This window comes from Myotis myotis, unplaced genomic scaffold (genome assembly GCF_014108235.1).
Source record: "Myotis myotis isolate mMyoMyo1 unplaced genomic scaffold, mMyoMyo1.p scaffold_m19_p_6, whole genome shotgun sequence".
Classification (NCBI taxonomy): domain Eukaryota; kingdom Metazoa; phylum Chordata; class Mammalia; order Chiroptera; family Vespertilionidae; genus Myotis; species Myotis myotis.
Genome location: NW_023416368.1, coordinates 84,348,872 through 84,376,071, shown reverse-complemented (window position 1 = coordinate 84,376,071; position 27,200 = coordinate 84,348,872). Strand labels below are relative to the sequence as shown.

General features: G+C 45.9%; 1 protein-coding gene and 1 pseudogene across 7 annotated transcripts in view; both read left to right on the top strand.

Annotated features, from left to right (window-relative positions):
* The first annotated feature begins 9,771 nt into the window (after window positions 1-9,771).
* DNMT1 (DNA methyltransferase 1) overlaps window positions 9,772-27,200 on the top strand; it is a 41,518-nt gene continuing 24,089 nt past the window's right edge. The window contains exons 1-10 of one of the 7 annotated variants that reach the window (XM_036313618.1): window positions 9,772-9,909; window positions 16,501-16,537; window positions 17,230-17,337; window positions 17,526-17,745; window positions 19,099-19,174; window positions 20,800-20,878; window positions 22,307-22,341; window positions 22,840-22,903; window positions 24,765-24,799; window positions 25,298-25,361. In XM_036313618.1, the coding sequence (XP_036169511.1) occupies window positions 9,830-9,909; window positions 16,501-16,537; window positions 17,230-17,337; window positions 17,526-17,745; window positions 19,099-19,174; window positions 20,800-20,878; window positions 22,307-22,341; window positions 22,840-22,903; window positions 24,765-24,799; window positions 25,298-25,361 (798 nt within the window). In that variant the 5' untranslated portion in view covers window positions 9,772-9,829. Of the gene's footprint in view, window positions 9,910-16,500; window positions 16,538-17,229; window positions 17,338-17,525; window positions 17,746-19,098; window positions 19,175-20,799; window positions 20,879-22,306; window positions 22,342-22,836; window positions 22,904-24,764; window positions 24,800-25,294; window positions 25,362-27,200 lie in introns of those variants that run through there. The other 6 variants (XM_036313617.1, XM_036313616.1, XM_036313615.1 and 3 more) reach the window with 6 other exon arrangements.
* Window positions 16,617-16,770, top strand: LOC118659517 (annotated as a pseudogene).

Here is a 27,200-nt window from a genome sequence, read left to right as displayed (position 1 = left end):
AGATCTGCACGATGTTTGGAACTGAATTATGGTTTGAGGTAGGGATCAAAATACACTTTCTTCCAATGGCCATCCAACAGACCCAGCACCATTTATTGAAAAGACCATCCTTTCCCCACTGCTCTGCCAGTTGTTTTTGTTTGACATAAATAACATAGCCACATGCTCCAGTATTCAAAAGGGCAAAAAGATATTCAGAAGAATTCCTCTTCCTGCCCACAGCTTCCATTCCTCTAGTTAACATTCTTATCTCTAGGAAGTTATCTGTTTCTTTTCCAAGGTTTTATGCAGAGACGAGTAAATATACATAATTACTCCCCCCCTCCCCCCCTTTTTACATAAACAGCACTCTATGAATTCTGTTCTACATCTGTATTTTATTTTCACTTGCGGATAGGAAACTCTATGATATTATGTGAGCAAATATCCTTTTGTTTTTTGTTGTTTGGGGTCTGTCATGGTATGAATGGAACACCATTTCTTTAGCTAATCATCGCTGATGGAAAACTAGGTTTTTCCCTCTTTACTATAGTCAAGGCTTAGTGAATAGCTATGTCTGCTTCTCATTTTGCACATGTGGATGAGTGGCTCTCGGGAGAAATTCTTGTAAGTAGAATAAGTGAATCAAAGTGGGGTGCATTTGCTTTTCGAGGGATATTTGCAGACTGAGCATTTAATGTGGGGGAACAGGCATCATACCCTAACCCTTGAATCTCCCTAAGTCTTTATTGCATGCCAACTATATCCTGGGCACTTTGCTGGACGTAGGTGGGGGTGGTATGAGTGACATAAACCATCACCCCACTGTGTGGCTGCCAGCTGAGGTAAAGGCTCTGAAAGAGAGGGCTGTAGTTCTAAGAGCCTAAGCAGATACCTGATAGGGCTGGAGGAGGAAAGGAAAGGCTCCGTGAAGGAGGTGATGGTTAAGACCAAATAGGAAGAATGATCAAAGTTTAGGAGAAGTGGACACATAGAACAGCAGGACTTTCCAGGCTAAGAGAATCACGGTGCAAAAGTTTTCTATGGTTGCGTAACAAAAAGCCCCAAAGTCTAGTGGCTTAGAACAATACCCATGTATTATCCTTCAGGGTTTCTGTGGATTGGGAATTTGGGAACAGCAAAACTGAGAGCTCTAGCTTGAGGCCTCTCTTGAGGGTACAGGCAGATATTGGCCGGGGCTACCATCATCTGAAGGCTTGACTGAGGCTGGAGGAGCACTTCTCATGTGGCTCACTCACCTGGCAGAGAAATTGGTTCCTCTTCCTGTGGACCTCCCTGTAGTGCTGTGGGAGCATCCTTACAACGTGGTGTCTGGCTTCCTCCACGAGAACAAGCTTGTGGTGTGATGGCTTCTATGGCCTATTCTCAGAAGTCACATGCCTTTACTTGTACCGTATTCTCTTGGCCACACAGACGGGCCTTGATTCTGTGGGAGACGACTCCACAAGGGCATGAATCCTGAGAGGCAAGAGATGTTGGGGGCCCCATTAGAGGCTGGCTACCACAGGTCTTAGGCAAGAAGGGGCTGGAAGTATCCAGGATGTAGCTCAGCTGGGGTGAGCCAAGGAGTGAGTGGCAGGGCTAGGTTTGCAGGGGTTGGGGTTACCCTAAGTGCACTGAGAAGCCATCTAGGAGTGTGGGATGGGCTAGGGAGCAGATGGCAGGATCAGATTGGGATTCTGAAAAGATCCCTCCCACGGCCATGTGGAGAAGAGGTGGGGGAGGGCTGAATGGCAGCCCGGGAAGGATGCTGGGCCAGTGCTCAGGAGAGCGGGGAAGGTGGCCTGGGCCAGGGAAGCTCAGCTAACTGACTCAAGGACTGTTTGAAAAAACAACCCACCTAGCTTGGCAGCAATCCGTGAGGCTGCCGGGCTTTGCTCCAGGCGAGAGACCTTGGTGGCTGTGACTAATTCCCCAGCATGTGGGCATGACTCAGCGCTGACCTTCTGGCTGACCTTGGCTCGAGAGTGTGACAACCCCCTCACCAGCCCTAGCACTGATGCTGGCCTCTTCTTCCTTGTAACTGGCGGCTGGAAGCAGGGAGCTTGGGCCTGACAAGCCTTTTCTCGTGAGGGGTTTGTGAACACGACCAAGAGGTGGAGGTGGAGTGAATGCCCACGAGAGCTGAACCTGGTTTCTTCTGGAAGTTCCAGTCCTGCTAAAGGGAGGAGCCCATTTCTAGGTGGGGGAGGGGTGTCTGGGGGCCCAACCAGTCACTGTGGAGGTTCCTGAAGCCATGAGTATCCTTTCTACATTGATTTAGCTGATATATTTTTAGCTAAAAACTCTGGAATGAAGCAGGTGATTCATGCATTAGAGACAAACCTGAGCTGATTTGGGCCTCAGTTTCCCTGTTTGTAAGAGGGAAATTACATTGTTCTGGGGAAGAAAACGGCTTTATACCTGCCAACATTTGCATCAGGTACCTCCCATGTCCTGTATATTAATTCAGCTGCTATTTAGATTCCTGTGGATGAGTCCTTGGAGCCTCTGCTGTGAAGGAGGCAGACCATCTGGAGCTCATAACCTTTGCAGGGATTGGCCCACCATCTGTTTTGGTCAATACAGCCCAGGAAGGATGCCGGACTTTTATTGGAACAGCCATACCTCTTCACTGATGTATTGTCTATGGCTGTTTTCCTGCTATCATGGCAGGAGTGAGTGGCTGCAACAGAGATAGAGGACCCACAAAACCGGAAACGTTTACTATCTGATCCTTTATAGAAAAACCTGCTGATCCCTGCTCTGTTCGAATGCAGCCGACAGACTACAATAGATGAAAAGAGAATCTCTGACAATAGATGCTATGAAGGAACTGGGTAATAGGATAGAGTGACTAGTGGTGGTGAGGGTTGCTTCCAGGTGGGCAGGGAAAAGGCTTTGGGTAGCAGCAAACTTTGAGTTGTGTGACTCTCCCAGAAGAGTAGCCTGGGTGCCCTGGCCAGTGTGGCTCCGTTGGTTGGAGCATCATCCCCAAACACACCAAAAGGTGGCGAGTTCAATTCCCAGTCAGGGCACATACCCAGGTTGCAGATTTGATCCCTGGTCAGGATGCATAGGGGAGGCAGTGGATTGATATTTCTCTCTCATACTGATGTCTGTGTGTCTCTCTCAAATCAATAAAAAAAAAAAATATCCTCAGGAGAGGATTTAAAAAAAAAGTGGCCTGGACAGAAGTGACAGCAAAGGCAAAGGCCCTGGGGCACAGAAGAGCTTGAGAGACTAAAAGTGGGTCAAAGCTGGAGCTCAGTGAGGAAGAAGGAGACGCCTTCAGGCAGGACTCTGTAAATGGAGTAAAATACTTAGATTTTAGTTCAAGGGCTAAGTTTTAGTTCTAGGGCTATGAGAGCTTTGGTGGGGAAGAGGAAAACGGCATGTTCCAAAAAAATTTTTTAAAGCTCTTTGGATACAGTGTTCCGGGGGATCAGAGAGAAGGCTGCTAGAATCGTCCGGGTGAGTGATGATGGCAGTCCTGGCTGAGGTGGTGGCAGAGGAAATAAGCAGAAAGACCTGGGCTAAATTTCAGAGGAAGAACTAAAAGAGATTCCCCATGCCTTGCATGTGAGGGAGGAGACCAATTAGAGATGACGTCTGGCTTTTGCCCCTGAGCCACTTGAGAGCAGGTCCAGTTGGGCTGGAAGCCCAGCTTTGGCACCAGCTTGTTCGGGCTCTTGAGCAAGTCTTTATGTCCCTGAGCCTTTGCCCCTTCTGTAAAATGGGTCAATTATCTGCTGCAAAAGGATTATAAAGGTAACTCACCTGAGGGGAGCCTCCAATAAATGCAGCGCTCTCCTGTGAGCTGAGGCCCCGGCCAGCAGCTGGTCTGCTTATGTGTCTCCCCTTCCCTCACCTCCCTTCTGGTCCTGTGAGCACCCCTTCTCCTAAGGTGGGCTAGGGGCCCAATGCAGGCTTCTGGCAGGTCTATGGGACTTGAGCCTCACTCTGGTCAGATTGTCTTCTATCTGCTACCCCCTTTCTGCCCCTTCCTCAGTCCAATTCCCCCAGTGCATCCCTTTGGCATCCCGGGGCCTGACAGCAGGCTGCTTAGCATGCAGGCTCTAGCCAAAGACACCTGAGTTCATGGTCCCTGAGTTTATGATCTTGGATAAGCAGCGTCTGAGCCAGGCTCCTTTGTAATAACTATCCTCGGCCACGGGAAATGGGGTCCTGACATCTCCCTTAATGCTTGCTTAAGAATTAGATAACTTCTCTAAAGAGCTGGGTACAGTACATACACGTTGATTAAATATTAAATTAATGGTTATTAACTTTAGTTCTAATGTTTCCATTCTCCTGGATCTTGCCATGTATGGGTAACTCATAGCAACCAGAGGGCCTAGGGTCCACTTCTGGCCAGGCTCCCCCTCCTCCCTACCAGCTGTTGTGGAAACTAGGTGTATGTTTGTGTTTATGAACACATTTGCTTACACGTATTGTAATATGAAAATGTAAAACTATATCATTATTTTTAATTCTGTTCTGGTGCTTCTGTTGTTGTGATGGCAGATAAAGTACTCTTTTTAAAAAAAAACCTCAGCCCTAAAAACAAACAAAAATTAACAATAAGATAGGCCTGTTTTTTGTGGGGTTTTCTATTGTGGTTAAAAAATAGTATTTGCCATCAACAGTATTTACATACTGTTCTTTAATACAGAACAGTATTGTTAACTACATAACACTGTTGTGCAACAGATCTCTGGCACTTTCATCTTGTAAAACTGAAACTCCGCTCTATTGAACAACTTCCCTTTTCTGTCCTCCACTATCCTCTGGTAATCACCATAGTTCTTTCTCTACCTGAGTTTGACTACCTTACATAATCTCCAATAAGTGGAATCATACAGTCTTTGCCTTTTGAGACTGGTTTATTTCACTTACCATAATGACCTCAAGGTTCATCAGGTTGTTTCAAAGGCCAGGATTTCCTTTTGTAAAGAAAAAAAAAATTAATAATCTTGAAATGAGCATCATTTATAGGTTATTAAGAGAAAAACAATTACACAAATCATTTGTTTAAAACCCTTTTAAAAATCTATATTGATTGAATTGACTGTTACTATGGAGATAGAAGTATTGACTTTTGACAACTTGTCCAAGAATTAGTTCTTTTGTTGTTCTATTGTTGACACTACTACAGATGTCCCCATTCCCCTCTCCCCTTTGCTCACCTCCACCCACCCTGCCACCCTTCCCCTGGCCTTCATCACTCTATTGTCTGTATCCATGGCTTATGCATATATGTTCTTTGGCTGATTCCTTCACCTTCTTTCATCCAGCCTCCCTCCCCCGCTTCCCTCCTACATTTGCCAGTCTGTTCCATGTACCCATGCCTCTGGTTCCATTCTGTTCATCAGTTCATCCTGTTCATTAGATTCCACATAAGTGAACCTACACGGTACCCGTCCTTCTCTGGCTGGCCTGTTCTATCCAGCACAATAATCTCCAGGTCCATCCATGCTGTCACAAAGGGCAAGAGTTCCCTCCCTTCTACAGCAGCACTGAATGATATTAACAACAATTAATATTAATAATATGAAGGCTGAATAATATTCCATTGTATGTATATGCCACATTTTAAAAATATTTTTTATTGATTTCATTGAGGAAGGGGGAGGGAGATAGCAACATCAATGATGAGAATCACCGATCACTGCCTCCTGCGCACCTCCCAATGGGGACTAAGCCTGAAACTCGGGCATGTGCCCGGACATGTGCCCAGGCATGATCTCCTGGTTCATAGGTTGACGCTCAACCGCTGAACCATGCCAACCGGGCTATGCCACATTTTCTTTTTTTTTCTCTTTTAAAATGTATTTTTGACTTTAGAGAGGAAGGGAGGAGAGATAGAAACATCAATGATGAGAGGTAATCATTGATCAGCTGCCTTCTGCACGCCCCCTACTGGGGATTGAGCCTGCAACCCAGGCATGTGCCCTTGTCTGGATTCGAATCCGGGACCCTTCAGTCCTCGGGCTGATGTTCTATCCACTGAACCAAACTGGCTAGGGTGCCACATTTTTTTTTTTAATTCTTTATTGTTCAGATTATTACATTTGTTCCTCTTTTTTTCCCCCCATAACTCCCCTCCTCCCAGTTCCCGCCCCACCCTCCGCCCTCACTCCCCACCCACTGTCCTCATCCATAGGTGCACGATTTTTGTCCAGTCTCTTCCCGCATCTCCCACACCCCTTTCCCCCCCAGGAATAGTCAGTCCATTCCCTTTCTATGTCCCTGATTCTATTATAATCAACAGTTCATTCTGTTCATCAGATTATTTATTCACTTGATTCTTAGATTCACTTGTTGATAGATGCATATCTGTTGTTCATAATTTGTATCTTTACCTTTTTCTTCCTCTTCCTCTTCTTAAAGGATACCTTTCAGCATTTCATATAATCCTGGTTTGGTGGTGATGAACTCCTTTAGCTTTTCCTTATCTGCGAAGCTCTTTATCTGACCTTCAATTCTGAATGATAGCTTTGCTGGATAAAGTAATCTTGGTTGTAGGTTCTTGGTATTCATCACTTTGAATATTTCTTGCCACTCCCTTCTGGCCTGCAAAGTTTCTGTTGAGAAATCAGCTGACAGTCGTATGGGTATTCCCTTGTAGGTAACTGAGTTTCTTTCTCTTGCTGTTTTTAAGATTCTCTCTTTATCTTTTGCTCTTGGGATTTTAATTATGATGTGTCTTGGTGTGGTCCTCTTTGGATTCCTTTTGTTTGGGGTTCTCCGCGCTTCTTGGACCTGTAAGTCCATTTCTTTCACCAGGTGGGGGAAGTTTTCTGTCATTATTTCTTCAAATAGGTTTTCAATATCTTGCTCTCTCTCATCTTCTGGCACCCCTATAATTCTGATGTTGGTACGCTTGAAGCTGTCCCAGAGGCTCCTTACACTATCCTCGCATTTTTGGATTCTTTTTTCATTTTGCTTTTCTGGTTGGGTGTTTTTTGCTTCCTCGCATTTCAAATCATTGACTTGATTCTTGCGCTCTTCTGGTCTGCTGTCGGGAGTCTGTATAATATTCGTTATTTCAGTCCGTGTATGCTTAATTTCTAGTTGGTTCCCCAATATAAGATCGAGGGTCTTATTAGTTTTCTTGTAGATCTCATTAAGTTTATCGGCGGCTTCTAAACAGTTCTTGAGAGACCTTAAAAGTGTGGTTCTGAACTCTATATCTTCCATTGACAATTTTGTCCTGTTTCTTTGTCTCCGCATTTTGTTATGCTTCCTTGGTGCACCCCCTAGTGGTCTTTGTTCGAAGTCTTATAGTTAAATCTTGATTGTTGTAGCTAATTCCAGGGAGGGTTTGACCTCCAGGCCAAGTGGCTATGAGAATCAGCTGTGTCAGCAGTGAGAGAACTTCTGTCCTCTAGGGAGGTGCTAATCTGGCGTTTGCCTGAGGCTATCCGGCAAATGCCTGTGTGCAGGGCTTGGGCGGGGCGGGTCGCACAGGATCAACAGGGTGGGCCGGAGGGAGCAGTTATGGCGGCTCTCAGTCCTGTCCCCAGGAGCTCTGCCTCTCTGAGTCCCAGCAGAGGGTGCCACATTTTTAATTCACTCATCTAGCAATGGACATTTGGGTTGCTCCCACATTCTGGCTGCTGTGAATAATGATGCAGTGATCAAGCTGGGTATGCAAATATCTCTTTAAGATCCTGTTTTCAATTCTTCTGAATATATACCCAGAAGTGGGATTGCTGGATCATATGGTAGTTCTATTTTTATTTTTTGAGGAACTTCCACTTTTCTGTAGCTGCTGCATCATTTTACATCCCTATTAACAGTGCACATGGGTTCCGAACTCTCTACATCTTTGCCATACTTCATTTTGAATAATGGCCTTCCTCATGGGTGTGAGATGATATTTCATTGTGGTTTTGATTGGCATTTCCCTGATGGTTAGTGATGTTGACCATCGTTTCATATGCTTATCGGTCATTTGTGTATCTTTTTCTTTTTATTGATTTCAGAGAGGAAGGGAGAGAGATAGAAACATCAATGATGAGAATCATTGATTGGCTGCCTACTGCACGCCCCCTACTGGGGATCGAGCCCGAAACCTGGCATGTGCCCTTGACTGGAATCGAACCCGGGACCCTTCAGTCCGTAGGCCGACGCTCTGTCAACTGAACCAAACCAGCCAGGGCTGTGTAACTTTTATTTCGAAAGAATTTGAAGTGTGTATTCAAATCCTTTCCCATTTTTAAAATCAGGTTATTTGAGTTGCAGGAGTTCTTTATATACTCTGGATGTTAACTCCTTATGGCATATATGGATTGCACATATTTGTTCCTATTCCATCGGTTGCCATTTGTTGATTGATTCTGTTGCTGTGTATAAATTGAATTTGATGTAGTCCCATTTGTCAATTGTAGTTTTTATTGTTTGTGCTTTTGGTACCATAATCAAGAAATCATTGTCAAGCCCAGTGTTGTGAAGCTGCCTCCCCTCCCCCCAGGTTTTCTCCTAGGAGTTCTATAGTTTCAGGCCTTACATTTAGGTCTTTAATCCATTTTGAGTTAATTTTTACATATGGTATTAAGTAAGGGTCTAACTTCATTCTTTTGCATATGAATATGCAGTTTTCCCAGCAGCATTTGTTGAAAACTATACTTTCCCCAGGTTCTGGTGCTTTAAAACAAAACAAAACAATAAAAACTCTTTTATTTATTTATGCCCTCACTCCAGGACATTCTTAGAGAGAGGAAGGGAAAGAAATCGGTTGCCTCCTGTGCACTCAAACCTGTAATCCAGGTATGGGCCGACCTGGAATGAACTGACAGCCTTCTGGTGCACTGGAGGACGCTCAACCAACTGAGCCACTCAAACAAGGTTCTGGTGCTTTTTTAAACATACAGACTGTAGAAGTGGCCCGGGTCTCTGAGATCCTTGGTGCTAGTTATACATCCTGATAATTTTTTGGAGTAGATGCTATTAGCCACCCCCCCCCTCCTCCTTTTTAATATTTCCATTGATTTTTAGAGAGAGTGGAAGGGAGGGAGGAAGGAGGAGAGAGAGACAGAAACCTCAATGGGAGAGGCTAATCAATTGCCTCTGGCATGCACCCTAATGGGAGCGAGGATAGAACCTACAACCCAGGTATGACCTTGCCACAACCCTTCCGTGCGTGTGTGGGCTGATGCTCTAACCCACCGGCCAGGGCTAGCTCCTTTTTATTTATGTATTTATTTATTTATTTTTACGGATTTCAGAGAGAAAGGAGGGGAGAGTGCTAGACATATCAATGATGAGAATCATCGATCGGCTGCTTCCTGCACGCCCACAACCTGAGCATGTGCCCTTATCGCAACCCTTCGGTCCGAAGGCCCACTCTATCCACTGAGCCAAACCAGCTAGGGCCCAGCTCCTTTTTATAGATGAGGACACTAAAACTGGATCCAAATAACCTGCCCAAGGTCCTTATAGCGAGCAAACAGGTAGAGATGGGATTGGAGCTGCGGACTTGAATTCAAGGCCTACATGCTTGAATCCCGTGGGGGATCCTCCCTTTTTTATTCCCAGCATACTGGAAAGAATGAATGAATGACTTTCTCTGGCAAAAAGCTTGGAGCAAATGCTGGATCTTGGACAAGTCCACTGCTCCACGCGGGGGTGCACATCCGTCTCGCGCATGCGCACCCCCTGGGCACAGCCGGCTCCACTCAGTCTGTCCGCAACTGTTACAGGCTCTCTCAGCATGGTACGTCCTGCCTTCCCCCATGCCCAGGTCGGGGTGGTACGCGCCACCTCCTCCAGCCCCTCCCTGTCGGTTTCCGCGCGAAAAGCCAGAGCTGCCTGTGCTGCCGACACCTCTGTTGCAGCTTCCAAGATGCCTGCCCGAACCGCCCCGGCCCGGGTGCCCGCGCTGGCCTCCCGGGCCATCTCACTGCCGGACGATGTCCGCAGGCGGTAGGTGCTGCAGGGGACCGCGAGCTCCGTGGGGCGGCATGTTGCTGGGGGTGCAGGCGTTGCTTCCCCTCTGGGTAGCCCTTGGCTGCTGCTGACAGACGGGCGCGCATGCGTGGGGTTGCTTGGCGGCAGTTGGCGCGGGTAGGGTGGGACTTCCGGTCGCGCGCGTCTCGGGCAGTTTGGCGCCAAAATGGGCCAAGGCTCTTCACGGTTCCCTCGTGACTGGAAACTTGGGGTCTCTTCTGACCTCGGAATAGAGCAAACTCCGAGTTTGCTTCAGGGAACCCCTTTCCCAGAACAGCCGCCCGGCTCCTGTCTCCAGCTTGGTCGTACAGGAAGTGGGCAGCCCAGGGCCGATCCACCACTCGGCCCGGCACTTTGGCCTCCACTTCCGGTGCACACTGTGGGGGGTTGGGGGGGGGGGTCGAGGGGCCTGGCCGGCCTGGCTCCGGGGTGTTTCAGGGAACCCTCTTGGCGTCCCGCACCAACACCCCGATGGCGACCACCAAAGACAGACGTCGCCGGTTAGGGCTCGGGTGCAGCCGGCTCAGGTTTGCGATGCGAGTCCCGTCTTTTGGGGGAGGCCCCCCCACCGGGGCTGTGGCAGCATGAAGACTGAGCAGGCTTTTCTGGTCGTTCCGCTCCTCGTGTGGCTCCGTTGGTTGGAGCTCCGTCCTGGGCTCGATTCCCCGATAGGACACCTACCTCGGTTGCGGGTCCGATCCCCAGTCGGAGCGCATGCAGGCGGCAACCCATTGATGTTTCTCTCCCTCTCTCTCAAAATCAGTTTTATCCTTGGGTGACGATAAAAAAACAAAACAACAAACAAAAATTGTCAAAACACTTTTATTTTTAAAAAAATCTTGGTTGTTGAAAGTTATTACATATGCCCTCCTTCCTCCCCCATCCAAATACTTAAGCACAGAGCGGGGAGTGTTTTTGAAGAATCTGTATCTCTATTCCCCCCAACCCCCCACCCCCCGAGATATGGCGCGACTTAGACTGAAAATGGGATTCGGAACGCCTCTGGCTTCATGATGGTAGACCCAATCGGGGGTGGTGGGGCCTGGCCTTCTTTATTCCGATGGTGAGCGCTCTACCTCTCCTGGTCTGTTTGACTTTGGGCCAGTGTCATGAACAATATATATTCAATATTCATTATAAAGTGGATATTCGAATTGGAGCGCATGCGAACGTGCCCGCCGCGGAAAGGCCCCGCGTTACATTGTGCCGGCTGACCTGGCCGGTCGGTCGGGGTTGCACCGGGCCAGGCCGCCGCCTGGCTGGACTAATTCGGAACGTTCGGTGAGTGTTCCAATCTGCCGTTTACTCTGGGTTCCATGTTAACTTGGAACTGGAATGGCCTACTGTAGGTAGGCAGCTTTTTCAGGTTTCCGCTTTAGACCCTGTGGTAGACGATGAAATCGTCAGCGTGTGAGATCCGCGCAGCAGCCTTTCGTACGTTTGAATTTCGGTGTGCAGAACACACAGCCGCGGCATCAAACACTCCCTTACGCTTAGATTTGTAAACGCGGGTAGAACGCTCTTGATTGACGAAAATTAGAGGTGAGTGACCTGTTATATGAGGGAACCTAAGTCTGTTAGAATACTCTAGGAGCAGAGGTTAGAACCCTCCTTAGTTTTGCATTTCTGTCATTTTTGCTAACGTGTGTTTATATGGCAGCTTCTTTTATAATGCGCATATAGTTAGTTCCATTACATATGTAAAGAAAGTACAAAGTATCTTCAATGATTGGTCTTTAACTTTACTGAGGTATTACTTACCTGCCCTGGCCGGTTTGGCCCAGCGGATAGAGTGTCAGCCTGTGGACCGAAGGGTCCCGGGTTCGATTCTGGTCAAGGGCATTTGCCAGGGTTGTGGGCTCGATCCCCAGTGGGGGGCGTGCAGGAGGCAGCCGATCAGTGATTCTCATTATTGATGTTTCTATCTCCCTCTCCCTTCCTCTCTGAAGTCAATAAAAATATTTTTTTTTAAAAAGTGTTACCTTAAGTCTCCTAAAAAGCACGCTTTTCAGGACAAGCCACATTTTTCCACTTGATTTTTCTTACTCAGCCCAAGCTGCCATCATTTGCATAGAAAAGCGATAGTCTTCCACTTGTCTTCCTGTTGCCACTCAGGTCTGTTTTCGGTAAGTGGGAACTCATCCTCTTACAAATAAGTTGGATCCAGTGGTTTTCCTGCCCCTTTCCTCGCCGCTCCCTCACCCCCACTGCCGTACACTTGGCCTGAAGTCCAGAATTCCTGTCCTGTTGCCTGAGTCATCGTGTGTTCTTCCCGCAAGCCACACAGGCCGCCTTCTGGGTTCTCGGGGCGTGAGGCCATGCAGAGTGACCAGTGTGAGGCTGGGCTTCGTCCCTTTGTTCTTAAGATGGTATTCAGAAAGACGGCCGCCTTCCCCCACCCTGGAGAAGGGTGTTCGTGCACCTCGCATGCTGCCTCGCAGCTCTGGAGTTGATTTGTTGTCGGAGCATGTTTGCCTTATTCATCGTATCTGCCGTTTGGTGCACAGTAAACTCTCACACGCTGGCATGTCAATCTTTCCCCTTGAATGAAGCCTGGGTTTACACACGATGCTAGCAACCTGGGCACAACTCCAATTAGCCTTTGTAATTATGACAGCTTTCTTATCTGCTAGTCATTCTGAGATTAGATTAAGCCAGGTCTTGAAGTTCTGAACCAGTTTCATGGCTCCTGCTGAGTAGGTATTGGATGGGGAAAAACTGACTTAACCTCTTCTGGTTCTCCCTGCAGTAGGATTCTAGAGGTGCAGACCACGGGTTCAAATCCCACCCCGCCACTTGCGGTTGTGTGGCTAACCTCCTGGTGCTTTGTCTGTAAAGTGGGGTGGAGGGGCCTGACCTACCAAGGCATTAGGAAGACGAACGGAGCTGATAGGTGTAAACATGGTAGAGCAGCACCTTCCGGAAACCTCCAGTGCTTAGCTGTGTCACTTATTTCCATTAGAGGAACATAATTTAAAGTACGAACATGTTCCTCTTATACTGAGGCAGGTAATAGCATTGTATAGAGATGAGATATATGCCTGCTTATTCCAAACTTCCTTTTTTCCTGGCTTCTTGTAGAAAGGTCTGGACTTGCTCTTTCAACTGCCACCTTAGCTTTTATGCCAACTGTCCGCTCCTACTCTTGCTCAGGCATCCTTTTCTTTAGGGTTGAGGTGGCATTCTATTTTCTTTCAACTCAGTGTATTGCTTCTTAATTCTTTGTATCCTTGGTTTTTGTGTTGCTGTCTACTACCAGGGGGCCTCTTTCTTGCCTGATTTCCCTACTTCCCCATCCCCTTTCATTCTTGGCCCCTTATCTCTTCTGGTTGTGGGACTTCTACTTTCAGCAATTGGGGTGCCTGCTGGAGATAAATACCTCCAGTTCTGATGCCTCTCTGGAGAGCCAGTTTTAATTACTAGCTGCTGAATAGCCATCGGGGTAGCTGCTGTTCACGGAAACATCATTTCTAAAACTCGTAGCCTGGTTACTCTTTTTCCCCACCAAAGAGTTCTGAATTTCTGATACTGTATTCAATTTCTTTTATTTCCCATCACCATTAATCCCCCCTATGCCCTCTTCCATCTCCACCCACTACCTCTCTCTGATACTGTATTATTTTTTTTAACTTTTTTTGATACTGTATTTTTAAAAATACATATGTGTTTTAATATATGTTTATTGATTTCAGAGAGGAAGGGAAAGGGAGAAAGAAATAGAAACATCAGTGATGAGAGAGAACCATTGATTGGCTGCCTCCTGCATGCCTTACCTGGAAATTGAGCCCCTAACCTGGGCATGTGCCCTGACCTGGAATCAAACTGTGACCTCCTGTTTCATAGGTTGATGCTCAACCACGGAGCAATTCCAGCTGGGCCCGAGGATATTTTTCCACAGAATTTTAGAGTGGAAGAGAGGGAGGGAGAGAAGGAGAGAAAGACATACACATCAGTGTGACAGAGATACGTTGGTTAGTTGCCCTCTGTACCCAGGTTGGGGGTCGAACCTGCAACCCAGGTAGGTGCCCTTGATCAGGAATTAAACCTGCAACCCTTTGGTGCATGGGCTGACACTGACCAACACTATTCAGGGCTCGAGTTTAACTTTTGACTCCTCCAAACTTAACTAATAGCCTACTGTCTGTTTGTTTTTTATATTTTTATTGATTTCAGAGAGAGAGAGAGAAACATCAATGATGAGAGAGAATCATCGGTTGGCTACCTCCTGCATGCCCCCTACTGGGGATCAAGGCCGCAACCCAGGCATGTGCCCTTGACCAGAATCGAACCTGGGACCCTTCAGTCCACAGGCCCACGCTCTGTCCACTAAGCCAAACCAGCTAGGGCTGATAGCCTACTGTTAACCAGAAGCCCTATGGATAACATAAACAGTTGAATAACACATATGTTGTATGTTACCTTTTAACTAGAGGCCCCATGCATGAATTCATGCACTGGTGGGGTCCCTCGGCCTGGCCGGCAATTGGGGCTGATGGGGGCCCGCCTACCAGGGGGAGGGACTGCTGGAGGTTGGCTGGCTGCAGGAGCTTGGCTGTGGAAACGCACTGACCACCCAGGGGCAGCTCCTGTGTTGAGCGTCTGCCCCCTGGTGGTCAGTGCACGTCATAGCTACTGGCCAGTCATCAGGTCCTAACGATCACTTAGGCTTTTATATATATAGATACTGTATTCCTATAGTAAAGGAAGCTAGAGGAAAGAAAATTATTAAAATCATAAGGAAGAGAAAATATGGTTATAGTATTTTGAAAAAAATCCACATATAAGTGGACCTGTGCCGTTCAAACTCATGTTGTTTACGGGTCACCTGTACTACCGCTGTAGCTGCAGCCTGCTGAGAGTTTTTGCTACAGAAAGGCCTTTCCTGACCACCCAAGTCAGGAGGTCCCTACCTGGCAATGCCTGTGTCCAGTCACCCAGCTCGTTGCCTGGAACCGGGCCTGGCATATAGTAGGTCCTCACGGTCAAAGCTAGCAGCAGGGTCCACATCCACTTGGAACAGCTCCTGTAAGATACTGGCCCAACAAAGCCTATTCTCAAATTCCTGGCTTTGCTGATAACACTTGCCCTCAGGAGAAGCTCTGTTCCTGCCCTTTGGGCTGGTGATAACTGAGTACCTAGTCTGTGTGGGTGCTGGGCCGGAAGATCCAGAAACAGTGGAGGCCTGGTCCCTGCCCCGTGTGCTGCCTGCCACTCCACTGACTGTTGCTCGCCCCAATGGTTAGACCTGTTGTCGCCCCACTGCCCACAGTCAGCACTTGGACTAGGAGCAGCGTCTCCACTAACCTCCCTTTCCTCGGTGTCTGTTCTTGTTCCTTTATTCTTTTTCTCCCTTCTCCCGAAAGAAGCAAGACACCTCTTCAATAATCAAATCAGACCATGACTTTCCAGCCAGACTCATGACTGCACTTCTGAATGTTAGGTACTAACATTCCAAAGGATGAGCTCTTGGGCCAGGTGCCAGCTAAGCCTTCTAACTTCATGCGTCTCCCCCTTTGTGTGGGCACCCCTGCTGCCTTCATTTCCCTATTTCATGCAGTCCTCACTGCAAGGCGGCCATCCCTCCACCTCAGCTCTTAGGAATGTTAGCTGTCTATTCCCCACAGCATCCCGTGGCCCTGGTTCTCTCATTCTGACGCTGACCACGGCAAGGAGGTGTACCTTCTTATTGGTTCTTCTCAGATCCATCTAGAGAAAGACCACCTGTAGGTCACTTAATTTACAGAAAGACCCCAACTCTGACCCGCTTCCTTTCCCAGGACCTTTTAAATTATATATACTGGTGGGCAATAGTAGGTTCACAGCTGTGAGTACAGGAAATAGCTTATTCTTGTATTATTGTATTTATTTGTATTACAACTGCACACTTTTTACCACCCCTGTATTGTTATAGAACTTCTGTATCACCTCTCACCATCATTAAAAGAAACTTACCCCCTTCCCCCCCAAGGACCTCATTTCAATAAAAAAAGAGGCATTCTAGACATGGCAGGGGGCGGGGGGGGGGGGGGAGGGGAAGGGCACTATGGTTTTTTTCCCCTAACACTCATGTAAGTTAAATTTATTTCCAAAGAGATCAACCAAAGGACTTGTAAACATGCATATAAGCATAAGCGATGGATGCAGACAACAGGGGGTGAGGGTGAGGGCAAGAGTGGGAGGATGAAGGGACAATAGGGGGATAAAGACACATTTGTAATACCTTAATCCAGTGGTTCTCAACCTTCCTAATGCCGCGACCCTTTAATACAGTTCCTCATGCTGTGGTGCCCCCCCCCCCAACCATAAAATTATTTTCGTGCTACTTCATAACTGTAATTTTGCTACTGTTACCAATCGTAATGTAAATATCTGATATGCTATATGTGTTTTCCGATGGTCGCGACCCACAGGTTGAGAACCGTTGTTAAGGCTTAATCAATAAAAAATTTTAAAAAAAGAAAAATATTTATTTCCAAAGTTCTTTAAAACTGTGGTACTAATTCTTATAGGTAAATAAAGTTGTTTAACAAGTGTTTTTTTTCCTTTTCCCTTATTTTCTTTCCCCAGGCTCAAAGATTTGGAAAGAGATAGCTTAACAGAAAAGGTAATCAACTATCTTCAAACATTTTTACTACCAAATGTGACTGACAAATCATTGTGTAGCTTGTGAAAGGTTTAAGGGGATACTTATCTGGCAGGGAGATACTATGATCAGGAAGGTGGTTTTCCTAGGGTGAGGCTTACCCATTGCCCTCTGGATGTGCTGGCCTTTGGCAGTTTCCCCAAATATGGGAAACTCAACTGCGTCATTCGTGGAAGTGGGCAGCTGTGTGCTCTCCCCTGAAAAAGTTTAGGTGGAATCGTTTTTTTTTCCATAAAGTTTTGAGATAGCTTGGAAATATTCTTCTTGTTTAATGTGCTGTGTTAATACTGCCAATACCAGTTGACTTTTGGTAACTTGTTGACAAGTTTACCAATCTAAGTTCCAAACCATCAGTTCTGAACTATAACTTGTCTTGGTCACACTGTTTTCCGAAGCACAGTTTTGTTCTAATACGCCATATATGTCTCTGTCTCACCTCTGATCTTTTCTATTTTTCACCGTTCTGGAAATGATGTGACATGATCTTAATGGAAACATCACGAAAGTGTCTTGGTGAATACTTGGGTTTTTGACAGTCAGCATTGCCTGCCGTTCAGTCATTATGTGACCAGGCAGCATCATTGTGTATTATGATGTCCATGAGTTAGTAGCTTGGGAGTTTGGGGACTTCTAAACTTGTATCCTTCCCTTAGGAGTGTGTGAAGGAGAAATTGAATCTCTTGCATGAATTTCTGCAAACAGAAATAAAGAATCAGTTATGTGATTTGGAAACGAAATTACATAAAGAAGAATTATCAGAGGTAAGTTTTCAGCATCCCGACATCTAGGAAACGTCTCCTCTCATGCAGCTTGTCTGTGATCAGGGAGGTGGAGTAATCCCCAGCTCCCCCTGTTACCTGATAGTTATAAAGGAAATGCGTTTGTTTCCTTATTCTTATTACCACTTGTTTACATTCACTGCTACTTAAATTATCCTTTCCTGCTATAGGAGGGCTACCTGGCTAAAGTCAAATCCCTTTTAAATAAAGATTTGTCCTTGGAGAACGGAGCTCATCCTTTCAGTCGGGAAGTGAATGGATGTCTAGAAAACGGGAGTCATTCAAGTGGTGAGGACCGCAGAGTGAGAATGGCAGAGGAAAACAAGTCGCCCAAATCCATGTCCAAACCTTGCACGCCCAGGAGAAGCAAGTCTGATGGAGAGACCAAGTGTAAGAGCCCTTAACTCGTGTGACCTTGATGGAGACTGTTGCCACATAAAGAAGGGGACAGTCAGACCCGGAGTCATAGTCCTCCGGGCAGTACTTCCTGGCTTGTTTCGTGTCTATACCCCTAACTAGTAAATTATACTTCCTAACTAGCTTAGGTGTATGCTAATCTAAATTTTGTCTTTGACCAAGTCTTGGGCATTAGGTCTCAAAACATGGCTAAGTTTATGAGGTATAAGGTAACAGGAACTACTAATACTTAAATTACTTCTGTTAATTTGCCTATTGAAGCTAAACATTTATTTTTAGACTCCTTCCCAGTTTGTAGTCAAAGTAACTCTTTTGGAATCTTTACAAACAAAAGAGCATGGACTTGAGCTCAGGTCCAGCTCTCAGCCACTTCACTATTTAATTTTTTTTTCAACATTTTAAAATATATTTTCTGTATTACTGATTTTTAGAGAGAGGAAGGACATAGAGACAGAGAAACGTTGATATTGGCTGCCTCCTGCACACCCCCTACTGAGATCCAGCCCACAACCGGGCATGTGCTCTGACTGGTAATCAAATTGGGGACCTCTTGGTTCCTGAGTCGATGTTCAACCACTGAGGCACACCTGCTGGGCCACTGTTTTTTTTTTAATCCTCACCAGAGAATATTTTTCCCAATACCTCTGAGAGAGAGTGGAAGGGAGGGTGGGAAGGAGGGACAGAAACATCTGTGTGAGAGACACACAGACTGGCTGCCTCCTGCGCAAGCCTCGGCTGGGGCCAGGGATTGACTCTGCAACCCAGGCAGGTGCCCTTGACTGGGAACCGAACCTTAGGTGAACACGCTGACACTCTAACCACTGAGAAACAGGCCCAGGCGTAGCCCTTTCACTTTTTGATGGTTCAGGTTCCTTGTCTGGTTCAGGGGTTGACCCCTCAATAAGAGTTTGTGTAAAACTAGCAGGTAGGTGCTAATTGCCAATTTTTGTTGTTAATCCTCACCAGAGGATATTTTTCCATCAATTTTTTTTTAGGGAGAGTGGAAAAGAGAGGGAAAGACAGAAGCATAGATGTGAGAGAGACACATTGATTGGTTGCCTCCTGCATGTACCCCGACCAGGGCCAGGGACCCTGCAACCAAGGTTCATACCCTTGACCATAATCGATCCTGGGACCCTTCGCTCCTCAGGCCGACGCTCTATTCACTGAGCCAAACTGGCTAGGGCCTAATTGCCAATTTTATCAAGACAGTTGTTGATTAGAATAAGGGGAGGACACTTAATCCTCTTAACTTGGTGATGCTGAAGAACTGTACCTTTGCTGTAAACTTTTTTATTCATAGTGGCTTTCTTTTTCTTTAAACAGCTGAAGTCTCACCTAGCCCCAGGATTACAAGGCAGTCTACCAGGCAGACCACCATCACCTCTCATTTCACAAGGGGGTCAGTATATAATGAATTGACAGCTGCCTTTTCTAGGGGCTAACTGCTTTCGGTAAAACATGTATGGAATTAGACTTTCCATGTTGCATAGGTTTGCCTGTGCAGTTTTGTTCATTAGACATTTATGAACAGCATTTTTTTTATATTCAATATTTTGTTTTAGTTTCAGGTGTACAGCATAGTGGTTAGACAATCAGAAACTTTATAAAGTATTCCCCTGACATTTTGAGTACCCACCTGGCACCGTACATAGTTACTACAGAATTAGAGGCCCGGTGCATGGATTCGTGCACCATTGGGGTCCCTCAGCCTGGCCTGTGGGGATCGGGCCAAAACCGGCTCTCTGACATCCCCTGAGGGGTCCCGGATTGTGAGAGGGCACAGGCCAGGCCAAGGGACCCCACCAGTGCACAATTGGGGCTGAGGAGGGACCTTGGGAGGGCTCCAGGGCATGTCTGGCCCGTCTTGCCCAGTCCTGATCAGCCGGACCCCAGCAGCAAGCTAACCTACTGGTCGGAGTCTCTGCCCCCTGGTGGTCAGTGTGCATCATAGTGACTGGTCAAACAGTTGGAGGGACACTTAGCATATTAGGCTTTTATATATATAGGTTATTGACTGTATTCTCAATGCTGTATTTATATCCCTGTGTGAATGGCATTTCTGAATACTTCATCTATTTTTATTCTTAACTATAGGAAACAAAAAAAATTAGTGAGTATAGTAAAATGCACCCCCAAATAACCCGTCACCTAGTGCTACCGGTTAATAGCTCCTGCTGTCATTTCATTTACACCCCATACATTCCAACTGGGTTACTCCAAGTGGATTACAACTTCATATCCCCCCAAGTCTCCCCAACTTGATTATTTGGAAACAAATCCCAGACATGTCATCCGTAAATATTTCAGTAGATTTCTAGGCCAAAAAGTCTCTTTCTCTGACAAACTTTTAATTCATATTTTACTATAATTGCTAACATTTAGTTAAAAAGACAAAACATAACATACTATTTTCATGCCTTATAAAGTATAACAATTCCTTACTGTCATATACATAGCCAGTGTTCATATTTCCCTGTGTGTAGCAAACAAAGTGTTTGGTTGATTTGTTCCTTAAGCCTTTCAAGTTAGATTCCTTCTTATTTTCTTGCCATTTATTTGAAAAAAGTGTGTCATTTGTCCAATAGAGTTTCTAGATCTGTTTGACTGTATCCTTGGTGGTTAATGTGTTCTCTTATTTCAGTTTCCTATAATCTGGTATTTAGCCCTAGACTGGCTTGATCAAATTCCAGCTTTATTTTATTTTTTTGAGACTTCTTCATAGATGGCTCTGTAGACTTCATCAGAGGCATGTAATGTCTCTTCTGTGATACCAACAGCCAATGAACAATGTCTAGATTCACAATTTCTTAGGATTTGCAAAATGGAGATATTCTGTATCATTCAAAGAAATATTACATTTGAAGCCTCTTTCAACATCCTGACGGTGAAGGCCTCTCCGTGGAGGGAAGAGGGCCTCCATGGCCTGAATCTGCCCTAGAGAGGGGGAGGCATGTAAGTCATTCCACACCTGCTGGAGGCCTGAGGTCTGGCCAGGCTGACGGCTGGCTTTGCTGTGTTTGATAGCCCTGCTAAACGGAGACCCGAGGAAGACCCTGGAAGAACCCATGTGGACAGTTCTGGCGATGAAGAAGAAGAAGAGCAGGTAGGGCTAGCGCTGAAGCTTCTTCCCTGCCTTTTGGGTACATTTGCTGGTAATTGGGACTTTATACTTGGACTGTCTAATAGACTTTTTTTTTTTTTAAATATATTTTATTGATTTTTTACAGAGAGGAGGGGAGAGAGATAGTTAGAAACATCGATGAGAGAGAAACATCGACCAGCTGCCTCCTGCACATCTCCTACTGGGGATGTGCCCGCAACCCAGGCACATGCCCCTGACCGGAATCGAACCTGGGACCCCCCAGTCCGCAAGCCGACGCCCTATCCACTGAGCCAAACCGGTCTCGGCCTGTCTAATAGACTTAAAGTGACTGAGAAGATGTTAGAATGTATCCCTGGACCCAGGCAAGGCAGCCCCATCCGGAAAAGCTGGAGTCTTTTTTTTCTTGTTTTCCTTCCTACCCCTAGGATCCTTCAGTCCACAGGCAGACGCTCTGTCCACCGAGCCGAACCAGATAGGGCCCTCTGTTTTGGGGGGGATTTTGTGTGTTTTTTTGTTGTTGTTGTTTTTGTTGTTGTGTTTGTTTGTTTTTTGGCAAAAATGTGACTTTTAATAACTCTCGGAAGCAGTGATTTTACAGAATCACTATTTTTTTAAAAAAATATATATTTTATTGATTTTGTACAGAGAGAAGGGCGAGGGATAGAGTGTTAGAAACATTGATGAAAGAGAACCATCGATCAGCTGCCTCCTGCACACTCCCTACTGGGGATGTGCCCGCAACCAAGGTACATGCCCTTGACTGGAATTGAACCTGGGACCCTTGAGTCCGCAGGCCAATGCTCTATCCGCTGAGCCAAACCGGTTAGGGCACTATTTTTTTTTTTTTAATATTGATATCAGAGAGGAAGGGAAAGGTAGAGAGAGAAACATCAATGATGAGAATCATTGATCAGCTCCTGCAGGCCCTCCCCCCCACCCCACCCCCCGCGCCAATGATCCAGCCTAGAACCTGGCCATGTGCCCCAACTGGGAATTGCACTGTGACCTCCTGGTTAATAGGTCAATGCTCAGCCACTGAGCCACGCCAGCCGGGCCCCCTCTATTTTTATGAATAAAGCTTTACTGGAACATAGTCATGCCTTTTCATTTACATATTGTCTCTGGTTGCTTTTGTGATGCAGAAGCAGAGTTGAGTGGTTGTGGCACAGACCATGTGGCCTACAAATCTGAAATATTTTAGGCCTTTTTCGGAAATAGTTTCCAACTCCTAATCAACTCTTGATTGTCGAGTGTAGGGAGCTGAGGTAAAAATTTGAAGCCTCATCTCTACCCCATGTATCTGCCCAGAACTTCGTTGTCTAGTTCCACATACTGCAGTCACTAACTGATACTTCAGGTTTGGCCTAGGTCTTTCTCAGAGGCTAATTTTCCCCTCTTTATCTCTCCACCCCTGCTTCTCCCTCTCAGGTTGAAAAGAGGCGCAGAAGTCAATCCAGAGATCTGTAAGTAGTTCAAATGCTTGCACCTTTGTGCTGTGCCATGTGTACTGTTAATTGCTAAAGTAACTGTTCTAGAGACCTGTGACTGTGGAGGTTTACAGGGAGCTGCTGATGGTATTGGGAGATTGGATTAGTTGGGGCAGGGTTGGATAAGAAACCCAACTGGGCCCTCTTGCTTCCTACCCTCTGCATGTATGTGGCACTCCTGTCTCTGCACAGTCATGTGTGTGTATCCCTTAGCTTCCGGCAGCGCTCATCAGGCGCTTCCACATCTGAGGGGTCAGAAGGGGCTTCTGAAAGCCTCGTCTCAGGATTACAAGTCAGCAATGTGCCCTTGGAGCCACCGTGACATGGGGCTCTCTTTTGGATGGGAAGAATCTGTTTCTCAGATGTGTTCTGAATATTTTGCTTTTTCATTAGGAGGTGTTTGTTGTTTGATGCAAGCTGTCGATATGGTTAGTTTTTCTGAGCTAATACTCAACATATATGTTTAACCAGCAGAGCTGCCAAACGGAAATCTGAAAAAGATTCACAAGATTCTGATGAAAAAGATGAGGATGAAAAGGTAAGGTCTTTTTTTTCCACTGTTACCACGTTTTATACATCCTATTGGCTGGAATGATAAAGTGGCTTTTTAAAAGTTGCTTTTTTGTGCCCTGGCTGGTGCGGCTCAGTTGGTTGAGCGTAGTCCTATGCACCAAAAGGTCATCAGTTCTATTCCTGGTCAGGGCACATGCCTGGGTTGCAGACGGCTAGATCCCCGGTAAAGGGCATGTAGGAGGCAGCTACTCAGTGTTTCTCTCACACATGGATGTTTCTCTCTCTTTCTCTTTCTGTCTTCCTCTCTAAAATCAATGAAAACAAAATTTTTTAAAAATATATTTTACCGATTTTTTACAGAGAGGAAGGGAGAGGGATAGAGAGTTAGAAACATCGATGAGAGAGAAACATCAATCAGTTGCCTCCTGCACACTCCCCACTGGGGATGTGCCCGCAACCAAGGTACATGCCCTTGACCGGAATCGAACCTGGGACCCTTGAGTCCGCAGGCCGACACTCTATCCACTGAGCCAAACTGGTTAGGGCCAAAATTTTTTTAAAATTGCTTTTTTGTTATGGAAATATTCAAACATATCAAAAAGTAAGCAGAATAGGGTAGGAAACTCTCATATTCTCATCTTCCTCCAACAATTATTGCCTCGTGACCGAATGTGTTTTAGCCAACCCTCACTCATTCTTATTACCTTCTCTTCACTCCGATGATGAACAAATCCCAGACATTATTAAAATGTTGACAGAACTGCCCTGGCTGGTTTGGCTCAGTGAATAGTGTGTGTTGGCTTGCGGACTAAAGGGTCCCAGGTTCGATTCTGGTCAAAGGCACATGCCCGGGTTGCAGGCTCAATTCCCAATAAGGGGCGTGCAGGAGGCGGCCAGTCAGTGATTCTCATCATTGATGTTTCCGTCTCCCTCCCTCCCCCTCCCTCTCTGAAATTAATAAAAATATATTTAAAAATATTTACAGAACTGCTTATAAAACGAAAGGACTCTTTGTTGTTGTTAATCCTCCCCTGAGGATATTTTTTCATTGATTTTTTTTTTTTTTTTTTTTTTTTTTTAGAGAGTGGAAGGGAGGGGGAGAGCTAGAGAGAGAGAGAAAGATCTATGTGAGAGAGACACATCGATTGGTTACCTCCTGCATGCATCCTAACGGGGCTGGGGATTGAGTCAGCAACCAAGGTTCGATTCTTTGACTGGAATTGAACCCAGGACCCTTCAGTCCTTGGGCTGATGCTCTATCCACTGAGCCAAACCAGGTAGGGCCCTCTGTCATCTTTTTTTTAAAAAATATTTATTGATATCAGAGAGGAAGGGAGAGATAGAAACATCAATGATGAGAGAATCATTGATCAGCTGCCTCCTGCACATCCCCCCACCAAGGATCGAGCCCACAGCCTGGCCATGTGCCCCAACCAGGAATCGCACTGTGACCTCTTGGTTCATAGGTCAATGCGCAGCCACTGAGCCACACTGGCCGGCCGGGCCACTCTGTCTGTTTTTATGAATAAAGCTTCACTGGAACACTGTCATGCCTTTTCATTTACATATTGTCTCTGGTTGCTTTTGTGCTGCAGAAGCAGAGTTGAGTGGTTGTGGCACAGACCATGTGGCCTACAAATCTGAAATGTTGTTTTAGGCCTTTTTCAGAAGTAGTTTACCAACTCCTAATCAACTCTTGTTTGTAAAGTGTAGGGAGCTGAGTTAAAAATTTGAAGCCTCATCTCTACCCCATGTATCTGCCCAGAACTTCTGTTGTCTAGTTCCACATACTGCAGTTACTAACTGATACTTCAGGTTTGGCCTAGGTCTTTCTCAGAGGCTGATTTTCCCCTCTTTATCTCTCCACCCCTGCTTCTCCCTCTCAGGATGAAACGAGGTGCAGAAGTCAATCCAGAGATCTGTAAGTAGTCCAAATGCTTGCACCTTTGTGCTGTGCCGTGTGTACTGTTAATTGCTAAAGTAACTGTTCTAGAGACCTGTGACTGTGGAGGTTTACAGGGAGCTGCTGATGGTATTGGGAGATTGGATTAGTTGGGGCAGGGTTGGATAAGAAACCCAACTGGGCCCTCTTGCTTCCTACCCTCTGCATGTATGTGGCACTCCTGTCTCTGCACAGTCATGTGTGTGTATCCCTTAGCTTCCGGCAGCGCTCATCAGGCCCTTCCACATCTGAGCGGTCAGAAGGGGCTTCTGAAAGCCTCATCTCAGGATTACAAGTCAGCAATGTGCCCTTGGAGCCACCGTGACATGGGGCTCTCTTTTGGATGGGAAGAATCTGTTTCTCAGATGTGTTCTGAATATTTTGCTTTTTCATTAGGAGGTGTTTGTTGTTTGATGCAAGCTGTCGATATGGTTAGTTTTTCTGAGCTAATACTCGGCATATATGTTTAACCAGCAGAGCTGCCAAACGGAAACCTGAAAAAGATTCACAAGATTCTGATGGAAAAGATGAGGATGAAAAGGTAAGGCTTGTTTTTTCACTGTTACCACGTTTTATACATCCCATTGGCTGGAATGTTAAAGTGGCTTTTTTAAAATTACTTTTTTTTTTTTTTTAAATATATTTTATTGATTTTTTACAGAGAGTAAGGGAGAGAGATAGAGAGTCAGAAACATCGATGAGAGAGAAACATCGATCAGCTGCCTCCTGCACATCTCCTACTGGGGATGAGACCGCAACCAAGGTACATGCCCTTGACTGGAATCGAACCTGGGACCCTTCAGTCCGCAGGCCGACGCTCTATCCACTGAGCCAAACCAGTTTCGGCTAAAGTTGCTTTTTTGTGCCCTGGCTGGTGCGGCTCAGTTGGTTGAGTGTAGTCCCGTGCACCTAAAGGTCATCAGTTCTATTCCTGGTCAGGGCACATGCCTGGGTTGCAGGCGGCTAGATCCCTGGTCAGGGGTGTGTAGGAGGCAGCTACTCAGTGTTTCTCTCACACATGGATGTTTCTCTCTCTTCCTCTAAAATCAATAAAAACATTTTTTAATTGCTTTTTTTATTATGGAAATATTCAAACATACCAAAAAGTAGGCAGAATGTGAGGGTAGGAAACTCTCACATTCTCAACCTTCAACAAATACCGTCTTGTGACCAAATATGTTTTAGCCAACAAATCCCAGATATATTATTAAAATATTTATAGAACTTATAAAAAGAAAGGACTTTTTTGTTGTTGATGTTTTGTTAATCCTCCTCCTCGGATATTTTTCCATTGATTTTTTTTCTTTTTAAGAGTGGAAGGGATGGGGGGGCGGGGGGGGAGGACATCGATTGGCTGCCTCCTGCATGTGCCCCAACCAGGACTGGGGACTGAGTCTGCAACCCTGGTATGTGCCCTTAACCAGAATTGAAACTGGGACTCTTCAGTCCACTAGCTGACGCTCTATCCACTGAGCCAAACCCAATAGGGTGGAAAGAACTCTTTTTAAACTTTGGCACAATCTCATCATCATAGCACAATGATATTGAGGTGTAGTTTTTGTTCAAACTTCCCTGCTAGTCTCCATGTGTTTTTTGTGTATTTTTAAAATTGTGTGTGTGTGTGTGTGTGTGTATTTCAGAGTGAGGAAGTGAGGAGAGAGAGAGAAAGAGAGGAACATTAATGATGGGAATCATTGGTCAGCTGCCTCTTCCACGCACCCTACTGGGATCGAGCCCACAACTCGGACATGTGCCCTGACGGAATGAAACCCTGAACTCCTGGTTCATGGGTCAGTGCTCAGCCACTGAGCCACACCAGCTAGGCTCCATTTTGTTTTTACAGTTTATTTGAATCAGGACACAAATAAAGTCTGTACAGTATATCTGGTTGGTATTTGTCTCACCAGAGTTTTATCCGTCTCCTTTTACTTGTATTATGTGGAAGGAACCTATTTATCTGTAGTTCTGGGTTCTGGATTTTGCCCCTTGCACTCCTCTTGCATTTGACATCTCCTCTAGCCCTGCAGACTGATAGTTAGGTCCAGAGGCTTGACCGATGCTTGACCAGATGTAGGGCTTTTGTTGTTGTCAGGAGGACTTGCATCACACCAGACGGCACAGTTATCTTTCTTTTTTTTAATATATTTTATTGATTTTTTACAGAGAGGAGGGGAGAGGGATAGAGAGTTAGAAACATCGATGAGAGAGAAACATCGATCAGCTGCCTCTTGCACATCCCCTACTGGGGTTGTGCCCGCAACCAAGGTACATGCCCTTGACCAGAATCCAACCCGGGACCCTTGAGTCCACAGGCTGACACTCTATCCACTGAGCCAAACCGGTTAGGGCCACAGTTATCTTTTTATAGTGTTAAGATAGA